Raw genomic sequence first — 18,549 nt, 5'->3', positions numbered from 1 at the left:
TTTGCACTATATAGATTTTAGAGAACATATTCAGAATAGAGGTCAATTAATATGCATTATTCAGTGAAAATCCAAAAACCAGGATGACCAGTTCCAACCAGAATACCACAAAACAACAGACACTTTCCATGGACAGAGAAACAAATAGGACCTGAAACTTTAAAAACAAGTGGCCAGAGGGTCACACAAATTTTCACATGGTTTGACGCTATTTTTGAACACACACACACACACACACAAAAAGAAGGATACCACAAACAACTCCTCTTCTAATACATAAAAGGTTGGCCAACATAAACTGAAAAGGAATGCATTGATGCAACTTGTGAATTTCACAAAAATAGTCATCTGGATACCTTTAGCATTATTTTGCATTCAATGACTGTGACAAACTAATTCTAACATAATTTATTGTATACTAATTAGTATGGATCGTATGAAAATTAGGATGTGTCCAATATCAGGTTATTTGCTTATGTCTTCATAAAACAGGAGACAGAAGGAGCGGGACAAGGAGTAACTTCATAAAACACTTGACTTGGAATAAACTCCACCCACAAGCATTACAGAACTAATTCCACCACCTATCAAAATCAAAATTATGATTAAGACAACATTACAAACTGAAGAATCAATGTAAGTGATCTTCACGTTTCTGCTTTTAAACCCTCTGCCTAGCTTGCATCTGCATATCCATAAGCGTATTACTGTAAATGCGTTTTCTGTTTTTTTATTCTCTGGTAATCACAGATGCTCTCAATAGATGCTTGTAAAAACATGTACTTTGTATTAGGTCTAAATGATGAAGAGAGTAAAAAGAGGAAATGTGACTGAGTAAAGTAAATTTAATATAATTTTTTTTTAAATGTATGCAATACAATAAATTAAATATCAATCAACAGACTACATACACTGTGGAAAAAAAAGTTGCTGCCTGAAATTTAAGTACAATCAATTTGAATGTTGAAGTCATTTCAACTTAAATTACATTAAACTGACTTAAAAAATTGTTTAATCTAGTATATTGCTTATAAAGCAATAATGACTAAATATTAAATATTGAATATTTTATTCAATACTAAATTATTAAATATTTACTCATGATGCCCTGCAAAAATATGTACTTTGTATTAGGTCTAAAATGATGAAGAGAGAAAAAATAGGAAATGTGAGTAAAGTAAATGTAATATTTGTTTATCATTTTAAAATGCATGTAATGCAATAAATTAAATATCAATTAACAGATTACTGAATAGTTTTAGTGCTGAGCCTGGGCGATATAAAGAAATATGTTGCTGATATAGCTAAATGATACAATGTTTTAGATTTAGCTAAATTATATTTATTAATTTACCCAGCAGATAATACATACACTGTAAAAAAAAAAATTGTCTTAATTTTTTTAAGTACAATCAACTTGGAAAGTCATTTCAAATGAAATGCAGAATCTAGTATGTTGCTTTTAAAAAAAAGTTGAAAATTGCTGAACTCATTTTGATGAGTTAAAGCAATGTAAAAACATGTTATCATAACTTATTGATCATATATTTTTTTACAGTATGCTATACAGTAGGTCTATGTCAAAATTTACGAATGGTTTTTAGGCTATTTGTTACATATACAGTGCAGAAGGTCAACTCCCTAAAGTGATACAGGCCAAAATCCCAACTTTGATGCATTTAAAACTAGTTTTTATCTTGTGCTAATTTTGTTTTAGACACACAAAAATCACGCCACTAATATCGCCAATGCTTATAAAACTACTAGAGTATTAAGGTTGAAATGATGGTTACCACGGTAACGCGTTTTAAGGGGCCAGCCACAAACTTTGCGTTAGCTGCATCATCATCAGCTTGTGGCTGCTCGCTCTTATTTACCTCGACTGCCAGCAGATAAAGTAGTCGCACCATCCCAGAAACTCGTCTCTTACCTAATAACAGCAGCCTGTGCGTTTGCTTGTACTCTCTCTTCTCAGCTTTCAGGCTCTTGTCAATGTTTCGACTCCGTTTATTCTCCGCTTTGACCCGCGCCCTCTCCTCCTCTCGCCGCCGTTCCCGGAGCTGCGGGTCACAACTGTCCGAATGGCCGGACTCGGCATCTATCCCGGGGTTCGCACCGGTCCGTCCGCCGGTGTATGTGATGGTCGAATGTGATAACCTAGATCTGAAGCTGTGACACATCCCCATGACCAATGCTGGGATCGAACCGTGAGGTGATTAACATCCGAACGGAATAGTCTTGTAGGATAAGAACACCATGATGATGATGATGATGATGATGGATATCCAGGTCAGGTGGAGAGAAGGCTCGCTATTCCCTTACAGCCTTATCGCTCAGGCTTTCCAAAGGTGTCAGTTAGCCTCATCGGATTTTCCCTCAGGTTCTGATATTTACGAGTGGACAGGAGTGAACTTTGACCTGACACGCATAGCGTACTTTTCACTGTTTGTTATTCTTGCTCTACTGTTTCTGGACCCCGCTCCAAGTCCCTCCTTGTCCGCCGGAGCTTTCGCGTGCTGATCTGAGATCAGTTCTCTCTGCCGTAACTTTTGCACAGCGTTAAATTTTCACGAGCAGCAGGGGGAGTCACTCACTCCGTGACGTTGTTTAAATATTTGTGGCTTCACAGATTATTTTAAGGGAGATGGAAAACCTTTTTTTAATTAAAACCTTTAATTAATTACATTATATTATAATCGTGATTAAATTACGTAAACATAGAAATACATATTTATATACATTTCTAATAGAACTTACACTTATTGAGTGAAACGTAGTATTTATTTCAATTATTCCCCCCTGGCGGTAATATTATCTTGGTTGTTATTCTTGTTGTATAATGTTGTTGTTCATTGTCAATAAAAAAAGGTCACTCAGTGACGTCACGTGGAAAAAATGCAATCAGAATTTTACAGTTTTGTAAACAATTTATTCCCTTTATCTATTTATTTATTTATTTATGTATTGTATTATATGATTGTTATTATTAATATATATATTTAAATGTGTTATCTATTATATTTTATTGTATTCTATTTTATATTGTTTTATAGGCTAATGTAAATTGTTATTACGAACGATAGATAGATAGATAGATAGATATATAGATAGATCGATAGATAGATAGATACCAAAAAAATCTATATAACATGACTCAGTAAACATCCTGTATGTAGAAGGTGCAAAAATGTAAGTTGTAATAATAATATCCTACAGGTGGCGCTATTGTACACCATCATGCAAGTTAATGACAAACTTTACAGAAAGCATCATAAATAGAAGAATACTCGTTCAGACTGTGTGTGTGTGTGTGTGTGTGTGTGTGTGTGTGTGTGTGTGTGTGTGTGTGTGTGTGTGTGTGTGTGTGTGTGTGTGTGTGTGTGTGTGTGTGTGTGTGAGGGAGAGAGAGAGAGAGAGAGAGAGAGAGAGAGAGAGAGAGAGAGAGAGAGAGAGAGTACAGAGCATAATGTTTTACTTTCTATACGTTGTGTCATGTTATGAATCCAAAAATGTGGACAGATGTCACACGTGGAATGAAATAGTCTGAATAAAATACTGAATATATAAAAGTGAAGCTAACTATATCGTTTGCTTTCTCTCATTCACCCTCTGTTGCTATTTCTGTTTGATTTCCCTTTCTAATAAAATAACTTGAAATTATGAAAGACCTCATTGTGACTACAGATCAGACACAGTTTGTACAAACACCACAGCACTTTGCTTAATAAATGACCACTCTCCTCTTTCCTGGAAGGTTGAATAACTCGCACAAAAGCTTGCCTTCTGTTCTTAATCTGTCCTACAACATGCCTCGTGAATTGACATTATCTACTTCAACCGTGCCTTCGCTTCACACTTTCCTTTGACTTTGAGTCTTTTGAACAACTAAGGACTTGTGGTTTATCTTAACTTATATTATGTATGGTTGTTTGGATCTTGACAGTCAAGAATTTTCTTAATGAATGATTGAAAGATGAATTACTGAGTTCATGTTTAAATGTAAGGGTAAAAATAAAACAACAAAAAGTTCTTGTGAAAACGACTTTGTGCACAACAGTGGCATCTGTTGGTAAAATATAAATCTGCATGTACGCTGGCCTCCAAATTACAATTCCAGACCAATGATATAATATATATATATATATATTGTACAGAAATGCCAACTTTAAGATATATAAACTGTAACTCTTGTGGCAGGAAACACTGAGACAATGAGCATGTGGTCTGTCTCTGACGGTCTGTCACTGCATTGCGACTGATAGGGCCTGCAAGAGTCTTATCATGAAACCCAGAGACAGTGACTGGACTGATGATAGGACTTTACATCCTGCATTTTACATATCAAAATGTTTAAACTATTCTTAAATACTTAAAACATACATAAGTATTTGGACATTCATAGCGTGTTAAACTTTGACCCTAAAACAGTTGTTGTTCTTCACTGAAAAGAAAACCAACAGTCTCTTCTGCTGGCTTGCTAATTTAGTGTCACAATGACTAGTACGTTATAATGTGGCATATGGGTGACTCCCTCTTAATGAAGTCATCACTGGTATTACACACACAGTGGGCACCTCAGACTCACGGTCAAGGCTATTCCTGCTCGTTCAGCTTGCCTTATTCATCATTATGCGTGAGATTGTTCATCTACAGATCGGACAGTGTGGGAATCAGATCGGCTCTAAGGTGCGATGGCTCAAAATGTGTATTTTTGTGTATACTTTTATGATTAGGAGCTGCTTTACCATCTTCAACTTAACTTGATTCAAGCGAGACAATCTGGTGCATATTTAACAGACAATGCGTGCATTTCTTTATTATAAGTATTTATTTGTAGTTTATTTATTAGTTTGTTTTTCTCATACAGTTCTTTTATTATTATTGTAATTTTTTGGAGTTTATTGTCATTTTGAACAGTATCTGCTAATGGCTAAATATTGCAGCAATGGCTTCAGTTATAATATAAGCTATTGCAAAAACTTTTTTGTACTACTCAAATGTATTTTTAAACTGAATAAATACTTGAAGTTATGATACGTGCGGTCATAGGGTGTTCACCATAGTGTGGTCTACTGTAAGATAAGAGACAGAGCCTCCTCTGATGGGCTAGGCCTTCTTTATCATAGAAATGGCCTGTGAATTTCAGAGTGATAGATGCAGTAGAATTGTAGTTAAAAAAAAAAAACTGGAATGGCATCCGGAAGAACAAATGCAAGTCACTTAAACTCAACACATAAGTCAGTTGTTGAATGTCTTGACTGTTTTTGTTATTTGAAATCTAAGGTTTCCCTTCAGTACTGAAGATATCAGTTTGATCAGGTCAAAATGTAATAAATGGGAGAAAATATGATGACTAAGTTTCAAGCTAAAAAATGTTTCAATGTGTTCGCAGTTCTGGGAGGTGATCAGTGAAGAGCATGGTATTAACAGAACAGGAACATATGAGGGGGACACGGACCTTCAGCTACAGAGGATCAATGTGTACTTCAATGAAGCACATGGTATGCAGACCTACACATTACCATATTATCTTAAAATATGTCTGTGCCATTGTTTTGTCTGAAGATGCATACCAGTAATGTTTCTTTTCCCCATAATGCACATTTCTGTCAGGACCACTATCGTCAAATACGATTGGTAATTGCATACAGTTAGGATTGGCGGTATGGTTCTGTTCTGGGCGAGAACTCCCTGCGCATCCATGCAGCCTAGCATGGATAAGAGCAGGGAGAGCAGCGATAACTCCTCTTAGGGTAAACACAACAGAACCAACTTTTTTAAAGTACAACATAATTCGACAATTTATTCTGATTCAAGGGGAATCAGAAAGCCAAATCCTGACTGGATGAGAGGAGGAGCTGGGGATGGAGGAGGGTAATCAGCTTCTGAGAAACGCGATAGCTGCTGATAATACTGAAGGAGCTTATATATGTATACAGTGATAGGCGTTGTATTCCTATAGGTAGACGTGGATCAGCTGAGAGTCAGCTGATGCGAGCTTGACTAACGTGACCTGCCAGAATTTGTAAAAGCTACTTTAATGCCCTAATTAAACTAAAGTCTAATCCTGGCTTAATCTAAGCCCTCTCTGTGAAACCAGGCCTACATGTTTTCTGTTTGTGTTCAGTGAATTTTTTTAAAAAAAATCAAATGCAATGATATTACAACATTTTTTGTGCATAAATAAATGTCTATAATATATAACATATTATATGTGTGTAACATTAAGACTAGTATTGGGTTGTATTTTGGGATTTTATCTTGTATTGCGTTGCTTTTTTTTTTTGCAATCAGGGGCAATGCATCTCGTGTGCATTTTTGTTATTACTGTAAATGGTGTGTTTTATATTGTAAGAACCATTCTCAGCTGTCTTTATCTGGTAAGCGGGGCAGTCTTGCAGTCGAGGTACACAGTAACTTCCTATAACAAATTTCTTAGTGACTGAGATGTTTCAATGCCTGTCAGGTGGCAAATATGTTCCAAGAGCATTGTTAGTAGACCTGGAGCCAGGCACTATGGACAGCGTAAGGAGCAGCCACATAGGACAGCTCTTCAGACCGGATAATTTTATACACGGTGAGTCAATAATCATCTACAATATGACCACAATTTAAGTAACCACCACAACTCAAACTCTAAAATCGATTGACAGAAGAGTTGTTTCAGGAACATTTTTAACCTGGCACCATAACCTCATTCCTGATGCTGTTTCCTCTCTGTAAATATAAAGGCAATTCTGGAGCTGGCAATAACTGGGCCAAAGGTCACTATACTGAGGGCGCAGAACTTGTGGAGCAGGTTGTGGACCGTGTCCGTAATGAAGCGGAGAGCTGTGACTGCTTGCAGGGGTTCCAGTTCGTCCACTCTCTAGGTGGTGGCACTGGTTCGGGAATGGGTACCTTGATTATCAATAAGATCCGAGAGGAGTACCCTGACCGCATCATGAATAGTTTCAGCGTAATGCCCTCGCCGAAGGTCTCCGATACTGTAGTGGAGCCGTATAACGCGACCCTATCAGTTCACCAGCTGATTGAGAATACCGATGAGACGTTTTGTATTGATAACGAAGCGCTGTATGATATCTGCTTCCGCACTCTCAAGCTCACAACGCCAACTTATGGAGATCTCAACCATCTCGTATCCCTCACCATGAGCGGGGTCACAACCTCCCTCCGCTTCCCAGGTCAACTGAACGCTGACCTTCGGAAGTTGGCCGTCAATATGGTGCCCTTCCCGCGTCTCCATTTCTTCATGCCTGGTTTCGCTCCTCTCACAGCACGTGGTAGCCAACAATACAGTGCCCTAACGGTGCCCGAGCTCACCCAGCAGATGTTCGACGCCCGTAACATGATGACCGCGTGCGACCCGCGCCGAGGACGCTATCTGACAGTGGCGGGCATTTTCCGTGGTCGCATGTCCACTAAGGAGGTTGATGAGCAGATGCTCGCCATTCAGCAGAAGAACAGCAATTACTTCGTGGATTGGATCCCTCACAACGTCAAAGTCGTTGTTTGTGATATCCCGCCACGAGGCCTCAAAATGGCCTCCACATTCATCGGAAACAACACCGCCATCCAGGAGATATTCAAGCGCATAGGGGAGCAGTTTTCGCTCATGTTCCGACGCAAGGCCTTCCTGCATTGGTACACGGGGGAGGGCATGGATGAGCTGGAGTTCACGGAGGCGGAGAGCAACATGAATGATCTGGTTTCAGAATACCAGCAATACCAGGATGCCACAGCCGATATGGATTACGACGCAGAAGATGAAGTGACAGAAGAGGAGGGCCTGCCATCAATAGTACACAGCACTCAAGCAGAGATTAAGACTGAGGCGGTCGCTGAAACTTCTGACAGCGAATGACACGAGGGCTTTAGTGAATATGGCACGAGTGGATGTGATTATGTCAAGAGTGAGATCATTCAGTGGCCACAAAAAGTATTTAGACACTTAAGATAGCCTTAAAATGGATGTTATGAATGACATTGCATTAGATATAGGGGCATCTGAACTTCAAATTTGATAATCGCCGTGTCCAAAGTGTCATTTTGAACATCTCTTCAACATTTACAACCTATTGAAATGTATTTTTGTTTTTATATTTTATGTAATTCAATGACAACATTCCTCAAGTGTTCAAATACTATTTGGGGCCACTGTACATAGCAAACTGTGAAATATTTCTGATCTCCAAGAGAAAATTATGAATTACACATAAGACATAGAATAGATTCAAAATTCAAAAATCATTTTCTAATCTTTTAAATATCTTTTCAAGCAAATGTACTCTACTGTTCAAAGGTTTGGGGTCGGTCAGATTTTTGTAATTTGTTAAAAGTCTCTTATGCTCTCCAAGGCCTCCTTTATTTGATCAAAAATACAGTAAACAGTAATAATGTGAATTTATTATCAATGTTGAAGAGTTGTACTGCTTAATATTTTTGTGGAAACCTTGATACTTTCAAAAGAACAGAATTTTTTTGACATTAAAATCTTTTGTAACATTATAAAACGTCACCTTTGATCATCCTTATTGAAAAAAGTAAATAACTGAACCCAAACTAACAGTAGTGTGTATAGTTTATTGTAAAGACATTTATATATACACAAAATGTTGATTGTATGGTCACTGGAGAACACAATACTATTTCTATATGTTCTGTAATAATGAAAATCTACAGACATTTAAGAGAAAGAAACTTAAAGTCAAAACTGGTTTTCATTTGTGTGGTGTAATAGAGGCTTAAATTCTTCAGTATTTTTTTTTTTATATTCAACAGGCTACATTTCTGTTAACTTTGCTCATGCTTCCATAAAAACATGTTATTAATATAAAATTAAAATTAAAACAAAAATATATATTTTATGTATCTGCATTGTACTTCACTAACTTCTATTTTCCTTTTCATTGTCAATTATGTCATGCACACATCAGTTTTCATTTATGAAAGAAATGATTATTTTGTACACCAGTAAGCAACAAACTATTTTAATAATGTTTAACATAATGCAAACACTGTACATATTTTAATAAAATGCTAAACACGGTCATATCTGGAAATCCTGCAGCTTTTTTTATATCACATCTCTAGTTAAACCGGATGTATATTGCAACCTCCTTGTATAGCCTGTGAAATAATTATATACAAAGAGCATTGATAAGCCAAATCGGTCCACATCTTATGCCGAGAACATTTTACTAAAGCCATTTTACATAACTACCACACAGCCAAGTGTGGACATTGTCAGTACTACTTGCATATAACAAGCAAATCTGACATGATAAATTAAAAGTAATGCACACATTTTGCCCAATGCACGCTTGCTCTTTAGACCAAGAACACACAGAGTGAAGACTGTTTTAGTTTGAGACTCATAATTTATTATCAAAAGAATACAGCTATTTTCATTCAATCAACATAACTGCGGGTCTTGTTGTAAATCCGACAGAGAATGTATATGGAGAAGTAGGGATTGCAGGGTGTAACTGCAGCTCCTACAAAAAAACAAAACAAAAGAGAACATCAATCATAATATATCATTACATAAAACATGGGATTAAAAAAGTAGGTCTAAATGGTCAGTTAAGGCATCACTTTCTACAACAGCAGAACAGTTCAGATAAACACTTGAATTGTTTAAAGGCATAAGGAACTCACATTATGCAGTCTTGAGTTTAGTGACCTTCACATTGGTTTCTGCGTGTTTAAGCGCCTCAACTCGGATCTGTGGCTTCAGTGCAGCCCGCACGACGCTGGCGCAGATAGCCGAGTACCTGATGTAACTGAAATGACAAAACAAATATTAGGTTACAGAATAACTTTAAAAAATGCTCTTACGAATATGTGAATTTTGATTCAAACTCAAAATGGCACTACTACTACAGTAAAATGCATACATGTATAGAGCAAGGCCAAACCAAATTAACAGCAGCTTTATAACTTCACGGACCACAGACCGTACAGCAATTAAAATAGAAATTACAAAGCTTTTACGTTGTTTAATGTTAATGGTACCTCAGCCCTGCTTGTCTCCAGTAAGCAACCATTTTTCCGTGCAAATGTGTGTCTTTCGTCCGTCAAGTGCTGCTGTGCGATTCGATCAAGGACGAGGACAAGGCCTGTGCGTACACCGGAAATTATGTCATAGGCCAGCGTACAGTCGCATTGGCTGGCAAACCTGCCAATCATTTACTCTGACCACGGAGCAGTGTACATTTTCAAAGCGAAAGGGTTGCATTTTTGTGTAATAATATTTTAATTATACAAAAACTTTGCACAAATGTAGATTTAAAAAAAAAGTGTCTCTAGGTTTTGTGGCATTTAAAAATGATTAAAAAAAAACTATTTGCGTGCAAAAGTCCCTTTAAACTCGCACTCTCTTTAAAATGCAAACGTATTTTTAGTTTCAAATAATATTTAAACAATCGTATTTATTGTCCGATAATTCTACATAAATGAATCTTTACTACATATTTAATATGACATAAGAATTTATTTAAATCAGAAGGTTATTTTATTTCGTAGGAACGACCCGATTTTACGGATGGTTTTGTTGCAATTTGTTTGCGTAAGATTTCATAAAACCTGATTGTTCATATACACTTATGACCTATCAATATTCTATTTATTATTAATAATAATAATACATGCTTTAAAGTAAAAAAAAAAAAATGACATGCATAAAACCCTACATTATTGTTTAATCATGTATAAAAATAGTACATTTTGTTTTTTATTACACATTTTATGTATATGGAACCTCCCTAGTAGTATTATAAACGTATAATATGATTTTTCTTAAAACATGCCACCACCCATTTGTCAACAACTTGACATTTTTTATTATTATTGCCATAAACCAGAACAATACAGTGAGACACATTAATTAAAAGTAAAAAATAAATAAATAAAATAAAATAACAAAAGTAAAATATAATCAAATAAAACTGTGCAAGAGGACAAAGGCACAATTAAAATAGACAAAAAGAAAAGGGCGGCACTTTATACAACACCATACCTGCTTAAAATGTTATAAGCTCTAATTGCCTTACAGAACAGAACAATAAAGCTTGAAATCATTTTTAAAGTAAGAAAAATTTGGTTTGGAATCAGACTATTTCCTTTTATAAACGTGAAACTTTCCCATTAATATTAACATTATCTTTCTCAATTCCATAATCATTGAAGTTTATTATGTCAAATCCACCCAGCTGCAAAACAATGTTCAATTTAATCAAATGCTCCACATCCAACACATTAAGTATATTTCTAATGTAGTTATTTAAAGACTCTTATTTTGTAAAATAGTGACAGAACCATGGACACAGAACGGAAGACTCACGATAACGCCATGACGCGATACTGTCTATGGACGTGAGTCATGTTCTTGTGGCGTGATGATGTCATGCGGCCTGGGTTAGAGAAGAGGAAGCAGAAAAAACAACAACAAGCCTGTTGAGTCAGTGACAGATAGAAGACACACTGAGGTGACCAGTCCAGACTAGTAGTCACAAAATCAATCCTTGCTGTCGTCCCGAGGGCAAAATGTCTTTGTTTGCGAAGTTATTTGGTGGCAGTGGAAAGGGGGGTAAATCTCCAAGCCCTCAAGAGGCTATCCAGCGACTGCGAGAAACAGAAGAAATGTTAACCAAGAAACAGGAATTCTTGGAGAAAAAAATCGATCAGGAGCTTGTTACGGCCAAGAGGAACGGAACGAAGAACAAAAGAGGTGAGAGATGAACTGGCTCACCTGGCATAGATTAGCTGGTTAAATCAGGTTAGGTTGGCAGTGTGAAATGAGCTGTGTAGTAGCCTAAGTGTGTATGGTTGTCACAGCTTCAGCTTTATGGACTCTTCATATTTTAGGTTGTGTATTAGACAAATTATTTAACTAAAGAATGTATATTGTAAACGAAATAATATAATTAACGGACTAATAAACAGAACTAACGTTAGTCATTTCAGAGCTGTCATAGATGACTGGGATATATGTGTGAAATGTTTTATTTAGGGACGATACTTTTCCTTTAATTTGATCAATTCTCTCCATCAGTTCACCTTGACCTGCCCTGGTATCCATGGTCATGATAGTTGACTCAGGGACTTTCCTCCAGAAGAGCTTCAAACAAAAATAAAGGCAATAACATACAAAATTATTCAATAATGTTATCCTGTAAATGCCGCCGTTAGTAGATATGTGACAAATGCACTTTCTGCAATACATCAGATATTGATTTGCTCTCTCGTTGTTGGATTGACTTTAAAATGGACATGACAGAAATTTTAAAAAAGCTTTTGAATTTTAGAACCTGATCATATTTTACTTCATTTACAAACCCCAAACTTTTCTGAAAAACAGGATTACATAATTCATCTTTTAATTATTTTACATTCACAAGTCAATAGCAGCTCACACCCCCCTCATATATTACCTTCTGTGACATGCACAAAATAAGAAAACCATACATATTCGAAAGATTTTCAAATTTATGTTATGGCCCACGTTAACTTTGTTTGCTTGATATGATGTGTTTAATCTGTATTATTGTTTTATTGTTCTTTCTCACATTCTCTGAACTGTTAAATATGCTCTGTCCTTTTATTATCTGATTTGACTGTTACTAGTATACTTAACTAAATACATTTTTAAAAAGTGCTAGAAACTGACCTTCTGCTTAACATAAAAAAAAAAAAAAATGGTGATAGATCAATATGCCGTTGCCATGGTTTCCATTAGTGTCCCTTTCAGACTGTGCAAATGATGTAAACTCAATTATAAGAAGCAAATTTATAAGGCTGTTTTTTTCTTCTTCTGTCCCATCGATACTACTAGGGAAATCCAGAGATAGCTTCATAAATGATTTCAGCACAATGTCAGGGCCACATTACAGAGCCATCTCTGTTGTGAGGCCTGTAACTCAACTCCACATTTAAAGTCCCCAGAACAGAGGTAATCAATAATTGATCTGATTATCCTACGAGGGCTTCTGGGACACGACAGGTGACGAAGCTGATGGTTTATGACTGCTAGGGGTGTGTGTGACTGATGTGTGGTCATAGTTCACAGTTCCAGCGCCTTCATGGAAAAAGTGTTTGTGTGATTACCTTTTTGAATGTCACAGATGACGTCTTTGGAATTGCCTTTTTGAACATGCTCATGATGTAAGAGTGTTGAGGGTTTTGTTGTATTGCAGTTTGCAAACCTGATACATTCAGGTCACATTCCATACATTGCACAAAACAGCTGCTGTTTTCTCTTCTACACGTGAATTGACTCAAATCACTGTTTAGAATTCAAATCTGGTGAAAGTAAAACTGTAACATGTTTGTGTACTGATTTTTTATGGGTGAGTCTCACAAAGGACATGACCTGAAAAACTTTATTTTTTAGGAGCATTATGTTTTGTGTGTGTGTGTGTGTGTGTGTGTGTGTGTGTGTTTGACATTACATTCAAATCTATTATCCTAATGTCACCCTGATGATTAAACAAAATAAATGTATTAATATAGATTATAGTAAATTATAGGCAACTATCGGTACTTATAAACAGTGTTATTTTAGTGTCATTGATATACTATTATAGTTTTTTTTGTTTAATTTTTTTTTAATGTCTAGTTTTTAGTAAGTGTTAGTTTTATTTTAGTGTCTTAAGCTAAAAATATAGAGAAATGGTGTCTTGGCAACTAGCTTTTTTTATACCTTTTATTACAGTTCATTTTTATTTTGTTTTTTATTTAATAAAATGTTTTTAATGTTGTTGTTTTTTAGTTTAGTTAATGATAATAACCCTTCTTTTAAACTATTTAAAACTGAAACAATATTTTATTTTATGGTTATAAGAATGGGTACTGTAGTATTTGCATAATTAAAAAACGAATGTTACAATACAAAAAAATCATATTGGTCCTTAAATAGGCCTTATGCAAAATATAATTTCTTTTTTGTCTTTTTTTTTTCTCTTTCTTGTCCTGGTTATGTTCTTGACAGGCTTTGCAGGATTCACCTTTACAAGAAAAGCACATCTGTACTTATCATTAATGCATAATTAGGCTGCCAACCACATTCTCACTAGAAAGCAACAGGCCCTTTTCCTCTTTTTTTGCAGCTCACTTGCCTGATTAAGTTTGGTGAGTGCGCCTCATTTAACCGCACCTGTACTGAGTCCCTAACTCTGCACCACTGCTTCCCTGAGAAATCATTCTGAAAACCTCATAATTTTTTGATTTAGTACTGGGAATCTTACACTGTGGACTTTCTATTTTACCTTTTGCTGTAGATTTATTTTTCTGTGCAAGCAAATTCTTACTAAAGCATCTTGACAATATTGTGCCCAAATCCCTGGGTTCTGGGTAATAGCAGGACTTGCAGCCGATAATGCATGACGCTAAATCGTAATTGAAATAAAGGAGCTTCAAATAAAATCAATACTCTGTAATTACATAGTTTTTTTAATTTATTTTTTAACCCCAGATTTATTTTATGCAATCATATTCCATTGGGTTCCCAAATCCTCTGTATTTTGTGCTTTAATCGTAACATTTACCTTTCTTCCTTCTTGAAACAGCTGCATTACAGGCACTGAAGCGTAAGAAGCGCTACGAGAAGCAGTTAGCCCAGATCGATGGCACTCTTTCTACCATTGAGTTCCAGCGGGAGGCGCTAGAGAACGCCCACACCAACACTGAGGTCATCAAGAATATGGGCGTTGCTGCCAAGGCCATGAAGGCTGCCCATGACAACATGTGAGGAGTTTCTTTTTCTTCTCTTTTTATCAGCGCTTCACTTCCCTTTAGAGAGGCTTCTCTATTAGCCTTGCTGTGGCAAGGTTTTGGGTTTATCATAAACAAGTTAAATTTATTATGGTACTTTGAAATGGGATATAGCTAAATTAAATGTTAAAGGGTTAGTTCACCCAAAAAGGAAAATTCTGTCAGGATTACTCACCCTCATGTTGTGTCAAACCCGTAAGACTTTCGTTCATCTTCAGAACACAAATGAAGATCTTTTTGATGAAATCTGAGAGCTTTCTGTTCCTCCATTGACAGCAACGCAACTGACACTTTGACGCTTCAAAAAGTTCATAAAGAGATCGTTAATCTAGATGAATTGAGTGGTTTAGTACAAATTTTCTGAAGAGACTTGATAACTTAATATGATGAACAGATTTAATTTAGGGTTTTATTTACTTTTAAACTTTCATCAACTCACACATCAGTTGTGGTAAACGGAAGATCAAGCATGTTCGCTTGACGTGCGAGAACCAATGAGGTTCATTCTCGTGTTGGCGGAACAGAATGGAGGGACTGAAAGATTTATTAGGGGTTTGGAACGACAATTACATTTTTTTTTAAGGTGAACTATCCCTTTAAATATATTGGCAGGAGATCATAAAGTTGAGTTTATAATTCAGTCTGTTGTCTGTGTACCTTCAGGGACATCGACAAAGTGGACGAACTTATGCAGGACATCACAGAACAGCAGGAGCTGGCACAGGAAATTTCAGACGCAATCTCAAAGCCTGTTGGATTTGGGGAGGAATTTGATGAAGTAAGATTAAAACAAGCACACTTCTCAATTTTCAGGAGGCACCGTTTACACCTGATATGATAACATCGATAAAAAAATGTTGTACTCTCCCCAAACGTTTGATGTGTAGTGTATTTAAGTGATTTACACGCTCTCACAAGTGGTCACATTTGAGAGGCGTGAAGTACTACTAGGTATAAACAGATTGTGTGTTGTTTCAGGATGAGCTGTTGGCTGAACTGGAAGAGCTGGAGCAGGAAGAGTTGGATAAGAACCTATTGGAGATCGGAGACAATGTACCACTGCCAAACGTGCCCTCTACATCCTTACCTTCCAGACCAGGTACTAAACACACACACACACACATACACGCGTACGTACGTTTGTTTCACTATATTAGTGAGGCCATTGCATAGACTTTCACTGATTTTCTATCAGATTAATGGTATTTTCTATGGCCTAATCCAACCCCTACCCTTAAAGGCAGGCATACACTGTGCGAGTTCAGAAACTCGGGAGGTCGTGAGCCATTGCACACGTTACTATTCAATTGACCTGATAATCGCGTCAAAGCAGCTGGTACACGGCATTCACATGAGCTTTCTTGCTAAACACTGAGACTGGAGCTTTCAATGTTGCTGATATAGCTTTAGATAGAAGAAAGAAAGAAAGAAAAAAGAGTGTGCAAAGGATTGTGTAGAAAGCAGAGAACAACACAGCCATTCCCTACAACGAAACTACTAGAGAATGTTTATGTGTGTGTGTCAGTATGCGCACGCTGTAGGGTTGCAGCCACTGGGCTATAATAATATTCATAGATCTAGCCTATGTAACGTGGTTGTGTATGATTGGCTTAAACCTACCCATCACAGAAACGTGCAAAACTCTACATTTAAATAAAATATTGTGTGTGGACAGTGTGTCGTGCTGCGTATGAGACTGTTAGGGAGAGATTTTTAATTGATCATAATTAAATAGTAACTTATGTGAAAAGGTAACTGGTATTATGTTTTGTTTTTTTAACACATTTTTCTATCACTCAAATCGTGTCAAATAATTTCTGGCACTGCACATCGTTCCTTTAGACTCATACAAATGTATTTACTGTGTTTTTTAATGTCTTTTTGCGCTTGCAGCAAAGAAGAAAGAAGAAGAGGATGAGGATGACATGAAAGACCTGGAGGCATGGGCTGCCAATTAATGCTGGTTCTGCTCCGCCGAAACCCATACACACTATACAAGGCATAACCTCACTCCGATACCAGTTACTAAAGGACCTGGAAGGACTCTTCAGTATGTTACAGTATGATGTCTATGTGTCTAAAATAGGTTAATATATAAACACACACGAAAGGAAAACAAAAACATTAATGCAACTGCTCAAAAAAAGATCAAATCTCCGCCAGGCTTACAGTCGACACACTCATCTAAGCAAGTCTGAGATTTCTCTTCGTTTCTCCTCATCTCTGGACTCTTCCGACGTGAAAAAAGGCTTGTTGTAGATCAGTGTTTGTGTCCGTTACCTGTACTCATATGTTTTCAGACTTCCATCTCAAGGAATCCTCCGCTTGCTCCAAGAAACCAATACACACGGAAACCCTTTGCACGCAGGGGACGGTGTCTGTAACGTTTTACGTCATGTTTTTTGGAGAGAACTACGAGTTTATATCACTAAAAACTCATTGTTCACATGCACGCATTCAAGTTCTGTTAAAAGCACTGTAAGCTCTTTTTGATTCTGTGCATCAAGCATTTCAGATATTGATGCAAGTGTAGGTGCTTCCCACGTACAAGAACCGTACTGCCCACGGGACGTCCTAGATCAGCACTTAGGCTTTATGACTACAAGACTTGGTCTCCATTTTGGGGCTGAGGCGGGCATGAAGTTGTCGCGATCCTCCTCTTAACATTCATCAAGTTTGAGAGGCTTCTACTGTACATAGCATCTCTCTTTAATGGCATGATGGTTTACGGTCTCCTGACAGCATGGGATTCCTATATTGAATAGGTGTCTTCACTCAAGAATCATGTACTGTATTTGAGATGGTTCAGAAATACTGGCTTGTGACTCCCAAGATATCTTTACACTAGAAGTGGTTTATTGAAATGGGTGTTGTATTAGGGGGGGGGACGACTTGGCTTGTTGTAGATTTCAGACGTTTGTCTTATTTTTGAAGTGTGAATGCATTCAAACGAATTTCTACCAGGACAGACAGCACAGATTAATGTAATATCATGCTATATTTTACAGAGTACACTACTATGATGTTCTGGTACAGTGTTTCTTTCCCCCCTCTCCTGAGAATCTATAAAAAACATTTATTTAATCAGACTCGGAAGGTTTCATTCACATTGATTATTGTTTGTTTGTCTTTTTGACACTCGTTTATTGTCCTTCTCTGCCTTTCAACCTTACACCTACATTAAAGTTTTGCCAAATTAACACTTCTCTGGATTTTTATTTGCCCATTAGATGTTCGTTTTCATTATTTTCGTGCACTTCAAAGCATCACTGTTCAGATTAAAAACTTGTTTTTGACTTGAATATTGAAAATGTATTTGTAGAAATAGTATCTCCAGACAAGTGGCCTGAGAGTATATCTTTTTCATTTTAAAATACCCACTGTTCTGTTACATGCATACAGTCAGAAATCTTTTAGAGACAATAATGGATTATAATATAATGAAAGGAAAATGAATATTTTGAAGCAACATGCTGTCTGTAGTAATGGAAACTGGTTTGCACAGGTTGTGAAAGACATGCTTTTAATACATTTGTATGTTTTCATTATATTGTAGCTGTTGGATTTGTCATTGTTATATCATTATAATCACATTTATTGTTATTAAAATATTTTTACTGAGTTTTCTAGTCCTGGTACATGACTTCATCACAGTAAGAACACATATGCAATATGGATTCAAATTTTGGGTCAGTAAGACATTCAATCGATAAAAAGTGACAGTAAATACATGTATAATGTAGGATGGATTTCTATTCATCTGAGTCCTGAAAAAAA

At 36.5% G+C, this 18,549-nt stretch overlaps 4 protein-coding genes across 4 annotated transcripts in view; 2 read left to right on the top strand and 2 right to left on the bottom strand.

Annotated features, from left to right (window-relative positions):
* gnas (GNAS complex locus) overlaps window positions 1-2,778 on the bottom strand; it is a 36,601-nt gene extending 33,823 nt beyond the window's left edge. Inside the window, exon 1 of the mRNA XM_079629568.1 lies at window positions 1,931-2,778. Within this exon, the coding sequence (XP_079485694.1) occupies window positions 1,931-2,186 (256 nt within the window). The 5' untranslated portion in view covers window positions 2,187-2,778. The remainder of the gene's footprint in view (window positions 1-1,930) is intronic.
* Window positions 2,779-4,224: 1,446 nt separating this feature from the next.
* Window positions 4,225-9,058, top strand: tubb1 (tubulin, beta 1 class VI). The gene is made up of 4 exons (XM_079629036.1): window positions 4,225-4,686; window positions 5,393-5,501; window positions 6,467-6,577; window positions 6,732-9,058. Exons 1-4 carry the CDS (start codon window positions 4,630-4,632, stop codon window positions 7,862-7,864), a joined length of 1,410 nt encoding a protein of 469 aa, XP_079485162.1. The 5' UTR covers window positions 4,225-4,629; the 3' UTR covers window positions 7,865-9,058.
* Window positions 9,059-9,360: 302 nt separating this feature from the next.
* atp5f1e (ATP synthase F1 subunit epsilon) lies at window positions 9,361-10,177 on the bottom strand. The gene is made up of 3 exons (XM_079629037.1): window positions 10,018-10,177; window positions 9,661-9,785; window positions 9,361-9,497 (listed from the first exon to the last, which is right to left on the bottom strand). Exons 1-2 carry the CDS (start codon window positions 10,047-10,049, stop codon window positions 9,662-9,664), a joined length of 156 nt encoding a protein of 51 aa, XP_079485163.1. The 5' UTR covers window positions 10,050-10,177; the 3' UTR covers window positions 9,361-9,497; window position 9,661.
* Window positions 10,178-11,311: 1,134 nt separating this feature from the next.
* Window positions 11,312-18,394, top strand: chmp4ba (charged multivesicular body protein 4Ba). Its single transcript, XM_079627522.1, has 5 exons — window positions 11,312-11,731; window positions 14,568-14,745; window positions 15,436-15,550; window positions 15,751-15,871; window positions 16,666-18,394. The coding sequence occupies exons 1-5, from the start codon at window positions 11,548-11,550 to the stop codon at window positions 16,728-16,730; spliced, it is 663 nt and encodes a 220-aa protein (XP_079483648.1). The 5' UTR covers window positions 11,312-11,547; the 3' UTR covers window positions 16,731-18,394.
* Window positions 18,395-18,549: the final 155 nt, after the last annotated feature.

This window comes from Phoxinus phoxinus (assembly GCF_949152265.1).
Source record: "Phoxinus phoxinus genome assembly, chromosome: 11".
NCBI classification, from domain to species: domain Eukaryota; kingdom Metazoa; phylum Chordata; class Actinopteri; order Cypriniformes; family Leuciscidae; genus Phoxinus; species Phoxinus phoxinus.
This window is presented reverse-complemented; position numbering and strand designations above follow the sequence as displayed.